Source organism: Dipodomys spectabilis, unplaced genomic scaffold (assembly GCF_019054845.1).
Source record: "Dipodomys spectabilis isolate Male_0828 unplaced genomic scaffold, ASM1905484v1 ptg000219l, whole genome shotgun sequence".
NCBI classification, from domain to species: Eukaryota; Metazoa; Chordata; class Mammalia; order Rodentia; family Heteromyidae; genus Dipodomys; species Dipodomys spectabilis.
Genome location: NW_024870896.1, coordinates 4,462,269 through 4,480,630, shown reverse-complemented (window position 1 = coordinate 4,480,630; position 18,362 = coordinate 4,462,269). Strand labels below are relative to the sequence as shown.

At 47.5% G+C, this 18,362-nt stretch overlaps 1 protein-coding gene across 1 annotated transcript in view; it reads right to left on the bottom strand.

The window, feature by feature from the left end:
* The window catches only part of Atp10a (ATPase phospholipid transporting 10A (putative)), an 89,605-nt gene that overhangs the window by 61,192 nt on the left and 10,051 nt on the right, over positions 1-18,362 (bottom strand). Inside the window, exon 2 of the mRNA XM_042697493.1 lies at positions 252-456. Within this exon, the coding sequence (XP_042553427.1) occupies positions 252-456 (205 nt within the window). The remainder of the gene's footprint in view (positions 1-251; positions 457-18,362) is intronic.

Below are 18,362 nucleotides of genomic sequence, written 5' to 3'. Positions count from 1 at the left end.
GATGGCTTGGCAAATGCTGATGGAGGCTGGGAAGGTGGCTCAGTGGTAGAGTGCTTGCCTCGCATGCCTGAGGTCCTGGGTTCGATTCCTCAGCACCACATACACAGAAAAAGCCGGAAGTGGCGCTGTGGTTCAAGTGGTAGAGCGCTAGCCTTGAGCACAGAGAGGCTCAGGGGACAGTGACCAGGCCCTGAGTTCCAGCACTAGGACTGGCAAAAAGAAAAAGAAAAGGTGGACAGCCAGTCACTTACGAGCTCTGAGAAGCCGCGGACCACCTGCCGCCTCTTGAGGTTGGTCTCGCCGTCCAGATTGGCGGTCTCGATGTGGCACAGGCCGTCCGGGTCACTGGAGGACAGCAGCAGGATGTCCGCCGGGATGATCTCATTGCAGCGGAGCCGCACGAAGTCTCCCACGTGGATTTCTTTCCAGAATCGGTTCACGTATTTCTTCTCTTCCCTGGTAAAGAGACTTCAGTCAACAGGACTGATAAAAGGCTTCACACATAGACAGACAGACAGACAGACACACACACACACACACACACACACACACACACACACACACACACACACCATGTCCTGGGGCCTGAACTCAAGGCCTGGGTGCTATTCATGAGCTGCTTTTGCTCAAGGCTAGCGCTCTACTACTTTGAGCCACAGTTCCACTTTGGTTTTCTGGTGGTTCATTGGAGATAAGAGGCTCAGGGGGACTTTACTGCCCAGGCGGGCTTTGAACCCTGATCCTCAGATCCCAGCCTCCTTGAGTAGCGAGGATGATGGGCGTGAGCCCCGGCGCCCAGCTCTGACACGAGCTTTAACACAGCTGAAGTTCAGGAAAGGCCATATTACCATTCTCTCGACTTTTGCATCTATTGAAAAGTTTCCATAATGAATTTTTTTAAAAAAAAATAAGCATAAAACTAAATATTGCTTAACTCCACTTATGTGAAAAGCCCACATGTCACAAAATCTTACCAGATAAGGACGTAGATTAGCAGCTGCTGTGGGCAGCAGGGCAAAACCAGAGACTGACTGCTTTACTTCCAGGGGGTGACAAAAATGCTCTGGAGATGGGGAAGGTGGTGGCTCAAAGTCTGTCTGTGCAAAGAGTTAGCAAGACCTCATCTCAACTAATAAGCCAGGTATAGTGGCACACACCGGGAATCCCAACCAGGAGTGAGACGGTAGATCAGAATGAACTTAGTCTGAGAGACTGCAGACGGGGCAGCGACAAGGGGAGGGCAGGGTATCCTCGATCCCTGGGATCCAGACAGTCGGAAAGTGAGCACAGGTCTCCAAGGTGCCCAACCTCATACGGCCAACATGGCGGGCAGGTGGCTGAACGCCAGAGCTAAGCGAATGCACACAGCTAGAGAAACAGTCACAGCGATGCGTGCACGCAAGCACCCTGTTCTCTCGGCGTTTCTGGAAGCGGTAAGGTCCAGCGGCATGCCCACAGAGACAGAGAGGGTCCTCTCTCCAGACATTCCCAGCGTGCATCTGTCTCCCCCATGGCCCCCTCCGTCACCCCTGGCACACATTTCCCATCCAGACTGTTTAGTCTCTGAAGGACACAGCTGTTCTTGACAAACACATCTCACCCCGACCAGGGCCAGCGATGAACGCAGTCCTGGTGATTTTTTGTTTGTTTTTTTAATTGCAAGTTTTCAAGCCAGAATCCGCTGGCAGTCTGGAGATGAATTCCTCCAGGCACGGAGATAGTATCATGTTGGTAATAATAGGGAATCACAGCCCGGAGCTGGTGGCTCGTGGTAAATCTGAGCTTCTCAAGAGGCTGAGAATTGAGAACTGCAGTTGGAAACCAGCTCGGGGGGAAGTCAAGTCAATGAGATCCTTATCTCCAAGGAACTACTCAGAAAAAGCCCAAAGTGCAGCTGAGGCTCAGGTGGTAGAGCGCTAGCCTTGAGCAAAAGAAGCTCAGAGCCAGAGGCCAGGACCTGAGTGCAAGCCAAGGTTGGCACATACACACACACACACACTAGTAATAATAATAGCAACAATAATAATAATAATAGAATAATGATGATCACAGTGTAAGGTAATGGCTCACACCTGTAATCCTAAGCCCTAGGACTGACACCATAAAAGAAAATGGAGGTAAAATTGTTCAGTCTAATAAGCTTGGTTTTAAGGAAACCCTACCTTCCAGCTCACTAAAGCACATGGACACGTTTTCATTTACAACTTCAGGGGCTGTCTCTGGCTTCACTCTACACTACTGGCACAAAATGAGATAAGTATCTCCGATATTAAGCCAAGTGTTGGTGGCTCCCGATGTAATCCTAAGATGCTGAGATCCTGCAGTTCAAAGCCAGACTGGAGAAGGAAAGTCTGTGAGACTCCTATCTCCAGTGAGACGCTAGAAAAACCAGAAGTGGAGCTGTGGCTCAAGTGGTAGAGCATTAGCCTTGAGCCAAAGAGCTCAGGGACAGCACCTAGGCACCAAGTTCAAGCCCCATGACTGACCAAGAAAAGAAAATGCCCTTACGAGCCTCAGAAGCCATAGTCTGCAAGCTTCCCTCTGCTGACTGGATGCACGGCTACCTGGTAGCAGTCAGGAAGCAATTAGTTGTCTGCCTTGGGTAGGAAGCCTGACATCTCCCTGCATTTCCAAAGGCATCGATGGCATCCACGCTCCTCGACTCACACCCAGGACATGTGTTCCACAGGAGGGGGAGCACGTGGCCTCCTCGGGTTCAACACAACTTACAAAGCCATCTCTGTTCACTAGAAAAGCCCTTTACATTCTTTGGCTGTGTTAAGTCAGCGACGTGTCGCTGGGAGCCAAGATGATTTGGGCACTGTCCATGCTGGAGGTTTTTTCTTCTTGGACCAGAGCAGAAATGGGACAAAATGCATGGGATTTTGTTCACTCCACTGACACATGACTACGTTCATTCCCAAAGCAAGGGTTCAGGCTGATCTGATGCCAAGAACACGGGGTGCTGGTGGCTCACGCCTATAACCCCAGCTACTCAGGAAGCTGAGATCTGAGGATCGTGGTTCAAAGCCAGCCCGGGCAGGAAAGCCCAGGAGACTCTTATCTCCAATGAATCACCAGAAAACTGGTGCTGTGGCTCAAGGTGGCTTGGAGCAAAAGGAGCCGAGAGACAGCACCCAGGAACTGGAGTTCAAGCCCTGTGACTAACAAAAACAAACAAAAAACGTTGACAGGCGCCGATGGCTTACATCTGTAACCCTTAGTTACTCAGGAAGATGAGATCTGAAGATCACAATTGCATGCCAGTTTGGGCAGGAAAAATAATCTGTGAGACAAACCTGAAAGATTCTTATCTCTGGGGCTGGGAAGGTGGCTCAGTGGTAGAGTGCTTGCCTTGCATGCCTGAGGCCCTGGGTTCGATTCCTCAGCACCACATACACAGAAAAAGCCGGAAGTGGTGCTGTGGCTCACGTGGTAGAGCGCTAGCCTTGAGTACAAAGCTCCAGTAAGAGCTAAGTAAGACAGAGAAGCCGCCAGGCGCTGGTGGCTCACATCTGTAATCCTAGCTACACAGGAGGCTGAGATCTGAGGATCATTCTCTTGCTCACGCACACCAGAAGATTCTCAGAGTTCTGGCTATGGCATCACACAGCTGCTACCGACAGAAGAGTTCTGGGGGTGGGGGCGCCCCCAGACAGGGCAGCTCAGGAGACCCTCCCACCCTGACTGAAGTCTGGGGTGCCCTCACCGCTTAGCACTTGCCCGGTGTGCTCCAGCCCCATGCTCATACCTGAGTGTTCCACAGCTGCTTTAAATCTGAGGATGTCCTAGGGAAGATGAGTGTTTATGGGACATGAACTCAGGGTCTCGGTGCTGTCCATTAGCTTTCCCCCTCCACACACACATACATTGAGCCAAGCTTCAGCTTTGGGCTGGTTAACTGGAGATGAGCGTCAGGAACTTTCTTGCATGGGGCTGCCTCTAACTGCAATCTGCAGATCTCAGCTTCCTGCGGAGCTAGGATTACAGGTGTGAGCCACCAGTGCTGGCTATGTTGTTTGCTTTGAAAGCATAGCACTACTCCGGATATACGGGCTATCTTACACGTGTGTTAAGAGTACACATTGGTGAAAACGAGCCAAAGAAAACAACAGCCATATAAGCTCAGATCATAAGTCCAAGTTATGCATTTTTCTCATACCTTCCCATAATAGGCACCAAGTCAACAAGAGATGTTTATATTCTACTCTGAAAAGAGAGCAAGCACAGGACTGGGTGGTACCAGGAAGCAAGGGCTAGCCAGGTTCTGAAGCAGCCCTGACACCCGCAGCAGCTCACGCCTGTAATCCAAGCTTCTTAGGAGACTGAGATCTAAGCAACCAGGAGAATGTGCTGGGTCAAGGCTAGGTCTGGGTATGTCTGCCTGATGGAGGGCAACCACAGAGACCTGCCTCAGAGGCCAGAGTAAACTGAGGCACGCTCCTGGGAGCTGGGAGCCTAGACCAAGTGCCATAGCCCTGGCAATGTAGCATTGATAGGATTCTCCCTCAACACCCTTCCAGGATCTGCCCACACCCCCCGCCCCCACGCCATGTGTTTCCATGTGGCTCCAGTGAACCAGATCAACACACAAGGAACATTTTATAACAGCAGCTGACCACTGCGGTCTGGGTTGCACCCTCTATAACACAAAAAAGCCTGGAGTTAAAACAGAAAAAAAAAAGGGGGGTCGGGGGGAGGTTCTTTTTCTGTTGATCGTGGAACTTGAACTCAGGGCCTGACGCTGTCCCTGAGCTCTTTCATTCAAGGCTATCACCCTACCACTTTGAGCCACAGCGCCACTTCCGGTTACCTGGTGGTTCATTGGAGGTAAGAATCTCACGGACTTTCCTTCCTAGGACTGGCTTCAAACCATGAACCTCTAATCTCAGCCTCTTGAGTAGCTAGGATGACAGGCCTGAGCCACCAGCACCCAGCTGGGTTTTTATTTTAAGTGCCTCTGGTTTGTCTCTCTCTCTCTCTCAACTGCTTCCTTAGTTTCTGACTCTTCTCGGGTGAAGCCCAAGGTATCCATCACACTTAAAAAGAACAAGTCAGGTAACAGGAACCCGGAGTCCATTCTCCCTGGTGAGGCTTGGCTATCAAGTCCAGGGCAAGGCTCTGTTTGTTTCTGCTTTGTAAGCGAGGGTAAGTGTTCAGGGCCACACAGGCCACACAACCTCTTTGAGGAAACACTGCTATCAAAACAAATAAGTTTCCTTTCTCATTCAAAGTAGGGAGAAAATAACAAGGCCCTCCCTCCACTCAGCCACGAAGCCTTTTCCAGGAACACTTACATTTGTTCCTGAGGCGGTGAGAATCTGTTTGTACTCGTGATATCAAAGTTCTTTTATTGATCTATGATCAAATCTGCTTTAAACACAGAGGGGGGAAATACTCATTTTGTTCCAGTTTAAATTAAAACAGGCTATATTTGTGTGTGTGTGTGTGTGTGTGTGTGTGTGTATGTGTGTGTTTGGAACTGTTTGTTTTTTAACACAGGGGAATATACTATTTTGAAACATTGCTGGATTATTCTCTCTAGGCCATGAAAAAGCAGCCACACATCTTATTGGTAATTTTTTGTTTTGGATTTTTGCAAAACACACAAAGCATGGCTTCACTGTTGAAAGTGATGATAGACTTCCACTTTGAGTCAAGATGGAATTAAGAGTGGAGGATTTATCCACCTCCACAAAATAAAAAAAGAAACATTCTTTCTGGTTTTTTTTTTTTTGGTGCCACTACTAGGGCTTGAACTCAGGACCTGGGCACTGTACTTCAGAATTTTGCTCAAGGCTGATGCTCTAAATTTGAATCACATCTTCATTTCCAACTTTTAGATGGTTAATTAGAGATAAGAGTCTTCTAGACTTTCCTGCCCAGGCTGGCTCTGAACCTCTATCCTCAGACCTCAGGCTCCTGAGCAGCTAGGATTACAGGCATAAGCCACCAGCACTCAGCTAAGAAATGCATTTTAAAAAATAGTTTTTCAAACAGCAGAAACTAAAGGACAATGATCCTCTTTTGTGGGGCAAGGTGAGTGCTATACCTGCCCTACTTCCTTTTTGTTTTTTTTTTATATACATATTTTTTGTGGGGGGGGGGTCTGGACATGGGGTTTGAACTCTGGGCCTGGGTGCTGTCCCTGAGCTCTTCATCTCAAGGCTAGTGCTTTACTACTTTGAGCCACAGCGCCACTTCCAGTTTCCTGGTGGTTCACTGGAGATAAGAGTCTCATGGAGGGCTGGGAAGGTGGCTCAGTGGTAGAGCGCTTGCTTTGCATGCATGAGACCCTGGGTTCGATTCCCTAGCACCACATAAGCAAAAAAAAGGAAAAAATCCACAAGTGGCGCTGTGGCTCAAGAAGTACAGCGCTAGCCTTGAGCTGAAGAGCTGAGGGACAGTGCCCAGGCCCAGAGTTCAAGCCCCATGACCGGACCCCCCCCCCCAAAAAAAAAATAAAAATAAAACCCAGAGCAAATTTGAGATTTGAAAACTACAATATCTGAGGGGTTTTTGTTGTTGTTGTTGTTGTTTAATCTCGTAATTGAAAGTTGGGTGCCAGTGGCTCACACCTGTAATTCTAAATACTCAGGAGGCCAAGATATGAGGATCATGGTTTGAAGCCAGCCTAGGCAGGAAAGTCTGTGAGACTCTTATGTCCAATAAACTATTCAGAAAAGGTTGGAAATGGCACTGTGGCTTCAAGTGGTAGAGCAATAGCTTCAAGCACAAAGAGGCTCAGAGAGTGCCCAGGCTCTGAGTTCAAGTCCCAGGATGAGCAACAACAACAAACAAACAAAAAAGAAATCTAGGAGTTGAGAATGACCAGTAGATTAGCCAACTAGAAAAGAAAGATAAGCTACTGAATTTAAACACCAAGTACTGTGAGCTACCCCATCCAAGACATAGATTTTGTACAAAAGACAAGGGAAATGAAGGCTGACCACTGATGGTCAATTGCATGGCATCCAACAGCTATTCTCCATCACCACAAAAACAAAGCCAGAAAGAGATGCATGCTAGTTAAATAACAATCTACATGATTACGACTACAAGTCTCAGGGCCACCGAGCGCCTGTAGCATCCCAGGATGAGACTACAGGCAGGCCACACATGCTCCAAGCCTGTTTCTCCTTTTATCTACATGGATTTCTCACTGCAAAAGAGGCACTGCTGCTCCCAATGGTCTCCAGGTTCTATTGCTAGCCCTTCCGAGATAGCATGGAATACTCTGTCCCGTGGTGGGGGATCGCTAGGGGGGGAATGCTGAGCTTCCAACCAGTGGTGAAAACTAGGGGGGGAAAAGACATACAAAAGACATGAAAACCTCAATAGGAAATGCAGCCAGCACTGCCAACTCTGTTGGCTGTAGAGCCTTCTCTCCAGATGAGCTGGTTTCTGTCACTCAGGACCACCACCAGGGGGCACTGTGCAGGCACCACCAGAGGACATATCTCAAGGACACACTTTCTGGCCCTCTTTTCCCTTCTGCCATTCCCACCAGCTTTTTGTACTTGTCTTGACAAAATGCTGGGAAACAGGTAGGCGATGTAGCTCAGTGGCAGAGCATTTGCCCAGCGTAGCAAAGAAAAGGGGGGGGGGCCCGCTGGGAGGAAGAAGGAAGGAGGGAGGAAAAGCCAAACCCAAATACAAAGGAATTAATTCTGAAAAATAAAATCTTTTTTTATTAAGCTTATTTTAAATGATGCTGTTCTTTGCATTCCCTCCCCCCCCCCCCCCCGCAGGAAAGAAAAAGTATTGGCTATTTTAAACGAAAGACTGCTCTTATTTATTAGCCGTCTTAGGGAAAATGGTAAGTTTATGGAAGTTTATGGAGCAATTGGAACAAAGTTTTTAAAGAGTGTTGGATATGTTAAACAAAAAGACGGCTTTTAGTAGTCATTTTAGGGGAAATGGTTAACTTCGTGAAGAAACTGGCTGACCTGCTTGAGATCTTTTTGCTTTAAATGGGAGAGTCCCCTTCTTTTGCTTTAGTTGACTTGTTAGTTTAGTTCCAACATCTTGAAAAACGTAAAGGGCTGGGAATGTGGCTTAGTGGTAGAGTGCTTGCCTAGCATGCATGAAGCCCTGGGTTCGATTCCTCAGTACCTCATACACAGAAAAAGCTGGAAGTGGCGCTGTAGCTCAAGTGGTAGAGTGCTAGCCTGGAGCAAAAGAAACTTAAGACAGTGTCCAGGCCCTGAGTTCAAGCCCCAGGACTGGCAAAAAGAAAAAGGAAAAAAAAAAAGCAAATGTAAGGAAAGGTTCATAATTCCACTTTCCTGAACTTTCGAACCCAGGGCTTCAGGCATGCAAGGCAAGCGCTCTATCACTGAGCCACCTTCCCAGTCCCACTTTCCTAGACTTTCGAAGGAAAGCAAGACAGCAGTTTCTTGAGCTACTTGCTCCCAGGCAGCCCTGGCTCCTTTTACTTCCTGGACTTCACAGCATCAAAGCATGCCAGACTTCTCCCTTCTCTGCTGCTCTTTCCATTATTCAAAAGCAAAATGATTCTTGGGGTGAGTGATGTTACCACCAAGAAATGCAAGCCACCCTGCCAGCTGCCACTTACTGGCTTCCCCCCCCCCCTCACCCCCCCCCCCCCCGCCTCCTCACCAACACCCTGCCTAGCCCTCATCAGACAAGGCTAGACCCCAGAAGCGCTGCCTGCCCTGTGTCTGGACCTCTGGATATGACCCTGCCTGGCCCCTCCCTCTCCAAAGGCAACACAGCTCCTACCAACGCTGTGTGAGGTTCTGAGGTCTCAGGCCCCGCCCTTCCATGGCTCTTCAAGCTATCCTTGCACATGATTGGATGACTGCTATCCCCCTAAGAGGTTCTGCGTTGTTTATACCCTCTCCTCATAATGCTGAATGTAGCCAGGCACTGGTGGATTACACCCCTCATCCTAGCTAACCCAGGATGGCTGAGATCTGAGGATCCCAGTTCAAAGTCAGCCTGGGCAGGAAAGTCTGTGAGACGCTTATCTCCAAAGAACTGCAAAACAAAAACAAAAGCCAGATGTGGAGCTGTGATTCAAGTGATAAGAGCACTAGCCTTGACTGCCCCCCCCCCCCAAAAAAAACCAACCAAACAAAAAGCTCAGGGACAGTGTCCAGGCCCTGGGTTCAAATTCTAGCAGTGGCTTTAACAAAAAGGCCAGAAATGAGCTGGGCACCAGTGGCAGGTGCCTGTAATCCTAGCTACTCAGGAGGCTGAGATCTGAGGATCACGGTTCAAAGCCAGCCCGGGCAAGTAAGTCTGTGACACTCTTGTCTCCAACAAACCACCAGAAAACTGGAAGTGGCGCTGTGGCTCAAGTGGTAGAGCGCTCGCCTTGAGCTGAAGGACAGCGCCCAGGCCCAGAGTTCAAGCCCCATGACTGACAAAAAGACAAAAAAAAAAAAAAAGGCCACAAATAGAGCTTTGACTCCAAGTAGTTAGCAAAAAAGCCAAGTGAGAAAAAATAAAAATAAAATTAAATTAAATTAAATTTAAAAAAAGTCAAGTGAAAGCACAAGGCCCTGAGTTCCAATTCCTAACACTGGCCAAAAAATCAAATAAAAAGGGAGGAAGGGAGGGAGGAAAAGGAGGAGGGGTAGGAGGTGGGAGGGATGAGAGGGGAGAGGCTGAGGGAGGGGAATTCCTAGTGTGGCACCTCGTTGGGGAATTCTATAAAAGCCCCACGGGTTAAGGAAAGCTTTTTCATGGAGTTTAAACAACGGGGGACGATTTAGCAATATCCTCGAAATTCTTGGCCATCAACAACAGTCTTCATGAACCAATTCTCCACGGACGCCCGCGCGCTCCCATGATGAGCCAGGCGCTGTGCAAGCATGGCAAGTCTGCGCTTGGAGGTAGAGGTTCTAGGTGCAGCTCCTACCTCACTACCGGACCAAGTAAACAGGTGGAGAAAACACAGCATGGCCACACCGGCGTAAGAGGGCCATCCAAACCGTGCCGGCAGTCATTCTACCAAAATAAACGTCCTTAAAAACAAGCCCAAGCTGGGCACCAGGGGTTCACACCAGTCATCCTAGCTACTCACGAGGCTGAGATCTGAGGATCGCAGTTCAAAGCCAGCCCAGGCAGGAAAGTCCGTGAGACTCTTATCTCCAATGAACCACCAGCAAACAGGAAGTGGGACCTTGGCTCAACTGGTAGAGCACTAGCTCTGAGCTGAAGGGCTGAGGGACAGCGCGCAGGCCCAGAGTTCAAGCCCCGTGACAAAAAAACAAAACAAAACAAAACCAAAAACCAAAAAAAAAAAACCCCACAAGCCTAAGACAATTGTACTGTGATATATATACACACACATATACACACACACATATGCACTACTGGTGTGTGTGTGTGTGTGTGTGTGTGTGTGTGTGTGTGTGTGTGTGTGTGTGTGTGTGTGTGTGTGTGTGTGTATCCCTGCCCCCCCCCAAAAAAAATCTATGCCTATCTAGAACCTCAGAATATGATCTTAGTTAGAAAAAGGTCTTTTTATTTTCTCTTTTCTACTTTTTTTCATTATTTCTTTGGAAAATGGAGTCTTTGCAGATAAGATTCATTAAGAAAAAGTTACATTGGAACATGCTGGGTCCTACTCCAATAGTGTCTGTATAAGAAGAGAACAGAAGCCAAGCGCCAGTAGTGCACACCTGGAATCCCAACTATGAACAAAAAAGCCAAACAAGCCAGGTGCTCACGCCTATCATCCCAGCTACCCCAGAGGCTGAGATCTGAGGATCAAGGTTCAAAGCCAGCCTGGGCAGGAAAGCCTGTGAGACTTATGTCCAATGAACCACTAACAACAAGCTAGTAGTAGAGCTATGGCTCAAGGGGTAAAGTGTCAGCTCCTAGTTCAATTCCCAATAAATACACAAGAAATAAGAAAACATATGTCTACACTAACTTGTACATAAATGTGCACAGCCCAAAAGGAGCTAAGATTACAGGCTTGTAACCCTTTGGCATGCCTTTAGGAGCAGAATGCACACTTCAATGGATAAGCTATCTATTGTGTGAATTGTGTCTCAAAAAGCTTGCTTCTGGGCTGGAAAGGTGGCTCAGTGGTAGAGCGCTTGCCTTGCATGCATGAGGCTCTGGCTTCGATTCCTCAGCACTATATAAGCTGAAAAAGCTGGAAGTGGTGCTGTGGCTCAAGTGGTAGAGTACTAGCCTTGAGCTGAAGGACAGCGCCCAGGCCCAGAGTTCAGGCTTTATAACCAACAACAATAACAACAAAAAGAATCTTGCTTCTACCTCCTTCTCCTCCTCCTCTCTTCCTCCTCCTCCCCCCAATTCCTCCTCCTCTTTTTTTGCTGGAGTTTGAACTCAGGACCTCATCTTTGTCATGCAGCTTTTTTGGGTCCGGTCATGGAGCCTGAACTCTGGGCCCGGGCGCTGTCCCTCAGCTCTTCAGCTCAAGGCTAGCGCTCTACCACTTGAGCCACAGCGCCACTTCCGGCTTTTTTCTTTTTGCTTTATGTGGTGCTGAGGAATCGAACCCAGGGCCTCAGGCATGCAAGGCAAGCGCTCTACCACTGAGCCACCTTCCCAGCCCCTTCATGCAGCTTTTTGCCTCTAGGTTCGCAGCATACCATTTGAACCATTTCTCCACTTCCTCTCCAGCTTTTTGCTGGTTAAGAGTCTTCCAGACTTTCCTGCGTGAGCTGGCTTTGAACCTCGATCCTCAGATCTCAGCCTCCTGAGTAGCTAGGATGACAGGTGTGAGTCACTAGGGCCCAGCCTTAAAACAAACAAACAAACCAAACTATATAAATAAAACCAAAATCCATGACTTGTGATTATCCAAACCCACAAGGATGACAGGACCATGGGTGGCTCCCTGTCTTGTCACGGTGACACAGGGCTGGGACACTCGGCCTGACCTAGAGACATTTTCTTGGCTTCAGGAGCTGCACAGCCTTTATTTCTCATCCCAGGCAGAGGAAAGTCCGTCTTCACCTATGTTTGACCCTCAATGGTTTCCATTGCCCAGGTTAACTATGATCCAAAGCTATGACATGGAAACTTCCAGAAAGAATCTGTTACGTTGTAGATCGCATGTCATTCTGAGTCATGGGATAAAATCTCACACCGTCCCAATTCATTATCCCCAGGATATGAATCACTCGTGATCCAGCATCGTACTGGACGCCAAGATGCTGGCCCAGGACACCGCCCTGCTAGACACACCATCTGTTATCAGATCAACATGGAGTCTGGGGGCTCAGTTATTCCCTGCAGTAAAGGGTAAAATGGGGGGGACTGTCTTCCCTTCAATTTCTCCTACAATTCCAACTCTACCTGTCCCAAGAACCTCTCTTAAACTCTCCCTTTCTCTTTAATAATTCTATCCCCAAGCCGGCACCGGTGGCTCACGCCTGTAATCCTAGCTACTCCTAGAGGCTGAGATCTGAGGATCACAGTTCAAGGCCAACCTGGGCCGGAGGGTCCAGGAGATTCTTATCTCTAATAAATCATGCAGAAAACCAGAAGTGGAGCTGTGGCTCAAGTGGTAGAATGCCAGCCTTGAGCTGAAGACCTGAGGGACAGCACACAGGCCCAGAATTAAAGCCCTACCACCGACAAAACAAACAAACAAAAACCCCTGGAATACTTTGAGATTAGATGTCTAAGTTTTTTTTTTCCATAGCACATCTTTTGAGCCATCATAAAAGGAAGGTATCATAAACTGTGAGGTCAAGGTAAATTACAATGCACGGAAAAGAAAATTTTATGGGTCTTCCTAGAACAAAGATCCTGTTTAGGGTAATAAAGTGAGATTTTGCTACTTAGGAGCATGGTCCAACTGTATTAGTTTTAATGATGACGTATTTTAAAATAAGATATCCATTATCCAAGAGAGTCAAAAGTGAATCAAATAATTCAAACTATTTTCCTTTAAAAATAATTTCCGTTTTCCTAGGAGCCCTCAAATGGGAGGAACAGGCAGTCTAGATAGTTTTAAACATAGATGGCTTCAACCACTCCCCATCTGGTTTGGTTTGAGTTTTTTGGTGCTGGAAGCTGCCTGGAGTTCTTTAAAATTGTATCATGAACTGGGCACTGGTGGCTCACACCTGTAATCCTAGCTACTCAGGAGGCTGAGATCTGAGGATCACAGTTCAAAGGCAGCCTACTCAGGAGAACCTTACCTCTGTGAGAACCTTACCTCCAATGAACCACTGAAAACCAGAAGCGCCCAGGCCCAGAGTTCAAGCCCCACGACCCACAACAACAACAATTAACAATTTAAAAATTTTAAAATAAATACATAAATAACTATAACAGTGGGTTTATACACACACACACACACACACACACACACACACACAGATACATTTCACTGAGTAAAAGAACATTTGGAGGCAATGTTGTAATAAGTCAGGTAGAAGATGGAAAGAAGTAGGAAGAGAAGGAAAGGAGGAAGGGAGGGAAGGAGGGAGGGAGTAAAGGTCTGTCTATTTCAGGAACAGAATGCTTATATAGCCAGTGTAAGGCCTTAAGACCCATCCCTAGTACTTGCAATGTACACACAGGTGAGTGTGTGTGTCTGTGTGTACACACCCCATACACACACACACACAGTCACACAGACACACGGAAGTCATTATAAATAGAAACTGTGACAGTGCATGTCCTAATGAGTTAAATGTCCAGAACAGCTCTCACATTGGACTTGACTCAAATCTGTCAAAACCAAAGGAATAAATAAAAATACTGACCAGGCAATGATAGCAGTTACAATATGACATGTTACTGCTTATGTTTCCGCCTTAAAAAAAAAAAAGAGATGAGGGACAGGACGTAATAAAATACTACCCAGCTCAATTTTTTCAATGCCTTTTTTTTAAGGAAATAAATGCTATGTATCTCTGGAGACTGCTCAATGGAGAACAATTATGTAAATTTCCCTCCCATTCTGTAAGCTGTCTTTCAGCTGTTTTGTGAGAACTGTTCTTTGCTGGTATTGAAGAAGCTTTTTAGTTGTCTGTTTGATGTTATCCCATTTGTCAGTTTTTACTGCTTTGGAGTCATAACCCAAAATAAATCCTGCCCTGTGCAAGGTCCACAATTACTTCCCCTATGTATTATTTATGTAAGACATTCTGATTACAGAAAGAAAGAAAGGGGCTGGGAAGGTGGCTCAGTGGTAGAGCGCTTGCCTTGCATGCCTGAGGCCCTGGGTTTGATTCCTCAGCACCACATAAGCAAAAAGAAAAAAGCTGGAAGTGGCACTGTGGCTCAAGTGGTAGAGCGTTAGCCTTGAGCTGAAGAGCTGAGGGACAGTGCCCAGGCCCAGAGTTCAGGCCCCACGACTGGACCACCCCCCAAAAAGAAAGAAAGAACAGAACATCTGGCAGGCTTCAGTGGCTCACGCCTGTCATCCTAGCTACTCGGGAGGCTCAGATCTGAGGATTTTGGTTCAAAGCCAGATGAAGCAGGAAAGTACACGAGACTCTTATCTACAATTACCCACCTGAAAACCAGAAGTGGTGCTGTAGCTCAAAGTGGTAGAGCTAGCCTTGAGCGAAAGAGCTCAGGGATAGTGCCTAGGCCCTGAGTTCAAGCCCCACAACCCCCCCCCCCAAACACACACACACAAAACCCCACATCTAATGGATGTTGAAAACCTGATGTCTGCACAGAGAGAGACAGAGACACGTAAGAACAGCCTCCTCCTGAGAGCACCGGCTCTTCCTCAGATTATTCTGGCTTTCTGAGTCTGCAGACTGCCCAAGCCATTCCACATGGAGATGACTAAGCTAGACAGTGAGAATAGACTCTGTCACTGAAGCAAAAGAGAATTCCAACTTGGCAAGGAGCAACCAAGGCCAGGCCCCAACTGTGTCTCCTAACCTCCACCCAGCCTGGAGAGAAAAAGGCCAGAAAGAAAAAGAAAGCATGTGGCCACACAGTCGGTTGGCAGGCGACTGAGGGTCCCAGGATGCTCAAGCAGGCTCTCACTTCAGTTTTAGAAGAACTGAAATGCTGAGAGCCAGGTTCTAAGCTGAGGCAGACCCAAGAGCTGTGCCTTCTGTCCAGTTAGGGCTGGGGTGACTCCTAGGGCCAGCTTGGCTACCCTGCCCGGATCTGATTGGCTACAGAGGGAGCCAATCAGATCTCTTCTGTAGCCAAGCACAAAGGAGTCAGAGTGACCAGAATGCCTCAAAATGACCAAGCACCTGAGATCTGAGGATCAGGGTTTTTTTTGTTTGTTTTTTAAAGCTATGTGCAGGTGGCTTACCTCTATAATCCTGGCTATTCAGGAGGCTGAGATCTGGAGATCATGGTTCAAAGCCAGCCCAGGCAGCTAAGTTCAGGAGACTCATCTCCAATAAAACTACTCAGACACAACTGGAAGTGGTGCTGTGGCTCAAGTGGTAGAGTGTTAGCCTTGAGCAACAGAAGCTCAGGGACAGCACCCAGGTGCAGAGTTCAAGCCCTAAAAAAGGCCCAGGAAGACAAATGAGGGAGGCTATTACCTCCAACTAACCAGCAAGAATTGGAAGGGAAGCTGTGGCTCAAGTGGTAGAGCTCCACTTATCAGAGGAAAAGCCATACCTAACAATTGGGAAGGGGACCTCTTAGAGGCCCTGCCCAGCAGAGGGAGGCTATCCTTGCCAAGTCCTCTTGTCTGTTCCCATCCAGAGTCCGTAAGTCCTGCAAGCCACAAGCCTGATGCCAGAGGACAAATACGTACAGCAGTCTGGGATGGACAGGGCATTCCCTACTACCTTTAAAGTCACAGGTCTGCTGAGAAATCACTTAGGCACCTTTGAGATGTTGTTCTCATTTTCTGTGTGCTGGTACTAGGGTGTGAACTCGGAGCCTCAAACTCTCGCTTGGCTTTTCTTGCTCAAGGCTGATGTTCTACCCCCTTAAGCCATGCCTCCAGTACAGTTTTTTGCTGGTTAATTCGCCAATTAAAGAGTCTCCCAGATCTTTCTTGCTGAGGCTGCTTCAGAACAACAATCCTCTAGGTCTCAGCCTCCTGAGTAAGCGAGGAGACACCAATGTCCAGCTTGAGAGGATTCCTACAGTACAACCTACACTTCCCCTTCTTCCCCCCCACCCCCACCTTGCCCCTATTGCTAGTCTAGGTTTAGAAAACAAGAGACATCTTTTAGGGCTTTTAAAGTTTTCTTCTTGCTGATAAGCAAAAAAAGGACAATTTTCAAGATCCCATTAAATAGGTCTGTGAATTAAATTCATTTTCTATTTTTAAAATAGACCCCCCCCCCCCAATACAAGTCTTCCCCAAACCACCTAATTACATATACTATGTTGTCTTCTTTATTATTAAACAAACAATGAGTTCATTTTTACCACTTCCCCATAGCTTTTCCTAGCAGTATTCTTTATTTTTATTTTTGTATTTTTTGGGGCTTCAACTCAGGGCCTCGGCATTGTCCCTGAGCTTTTGTGCTCAAGCCAACACTCTACCATGGCTCAAGCCATCCCTCCACTTCCAGCTTTTTGGTGGTCAACTGGAGGTCAGAGTTTCACACACTTTGCTGCTCAGGTTGGCTTTGAACCGCGATCCTCAGATCTCAGCCTCCTAAGTAGCTAAGATTATAAGTGTGAGCCACCGGTTGAGTCTTAACTATTACAATTATAGCTGTGGTAAGGGGAACAGCCACAAATCAGACCACCTTTCCACATACCCACCTGTCTGTAGGGCTTTGCACCCCACTATTCTATCACGTACCCCTCCACTCAGCATGCTGGGGGCGAGACTGTGATACCCTGATGTAATACCCTGCCTTCCATTCAAATGAAGTCTGAAGAGAAAACGATCTTGCCTAGCATCTGCCTGCTTGTCCAGGCTTTCGTTTCACAGAGTGGATTTTAATGTTCCCTGGTTAGCTTAAAGTGGACTAAGGCATTCCAAAATACCGTCAGTCGCCACGACGGGAAAAATAAGCCAGAGGGTACGCCCAGACAGCACAGACAGACACACTGTACTCCAGAAGAAAAAAAAAAATTAAAAAAGCGTAGACCAAGTCAACATGGAAAGCCAAGCTAAGAGAATTCTAAAAACAGTACAATTCAAAATAGCAGTCTCCATTTTTCCCCCACTGTAAGTCCTTCCATTCCGCTATATATATAGCAAGGCAGGTCTCCTACAGTGAAGCGCAGTGTGGGCTCCTGTGGCAGGAAGAAAGGCAGGAAGAAGCTGGGCCCCAGCGCTGGGAAGAGCAGGACACTGCCGGGCAACACAGCCTCTTCTCAGTGTGCCCCATGGCAAGGAATCCAGATGTGTGAGTTCATTTTTGAGGGCCTGACTGGCCTATGGGATGGGACCGTCCCGTCCCCAGAATGACAAGGACATCACTTCTGGCTTACACAGCCTGGCAGTCACAGAGATGACTAAGTATCTGGTAGTACTGCTTCTCCCCCCCCCCCCCCAGGTAGGCCATTTGAGTCCTCCTATCCTGTGGAGGTGACAATCATCACAGTGAATGGCCACTCACGAGGAGCAAGCTCAGCCATGGCAAGAAAAGAATAACAGCCAGGACTTCAGACACCACAGACCTAAGAAAGAATTGCACTGAAAATACCAAGACACAGCCCGGGGCCCTGGTGGCTTACACCTGTCATCCTAGCTACTCAGGAGGCTGAGATGTGAGGATCGCAGTTCAAAGCCCACTTGGGCAGAAAAGTCTCTCTGAGACTCTTATCTCCAATTAGCCACTCAAAACTCAGAAGTGGTGCTGTGGCACAAGGGGTAAGGGACTCGCCTTGAGCACAAAGAGGCTCGGGGTTAATGCCCAGGCCCTGAGTTCAAGCCCCACGATAGACCAAAAACAAAACCCACAAAAAAAAAACAAAGAAACAAAACAAAACAAAACAAAACACCAGAGTTCAGCCTAGCTGACCTGAGGAAGACCCCCAGAGACAGAACAAAAGTGAGTAAGATAAAAGACAAGACCACTCAATTACAATCCCCAGAAGATACTAAATTTCCATTTGCCTGCACTGACATAAATAAGTAAATACACAGGGAAGAAAAAAGGCAGCTGTTCTAGGAATGCATGTTATTACCCACAGAAGAGACAGGAGAAAGAGTAAGCCATCACTGAAATACCATTGCAAGAATCTTGCAACATAAGATCCTAACTTCACTGGACAATAATACTTCCACAAGAAACAAGATAGCAACATAATCTCAAAGTATCTCTCTCATAATGTAGAACTGGAAAACCCCAGCAGACACAGCACCACCCCCCAAAAAAACCAAATCACCAGTAATAAGGCCTTTTGCCAGCTAACATGTGCCTGATTCCAACATCCAAGTCAGAGGAAAGTATGAGGTCTTGAGTTCAAACCCACCCCAGTACCAAAATAAAGGAATG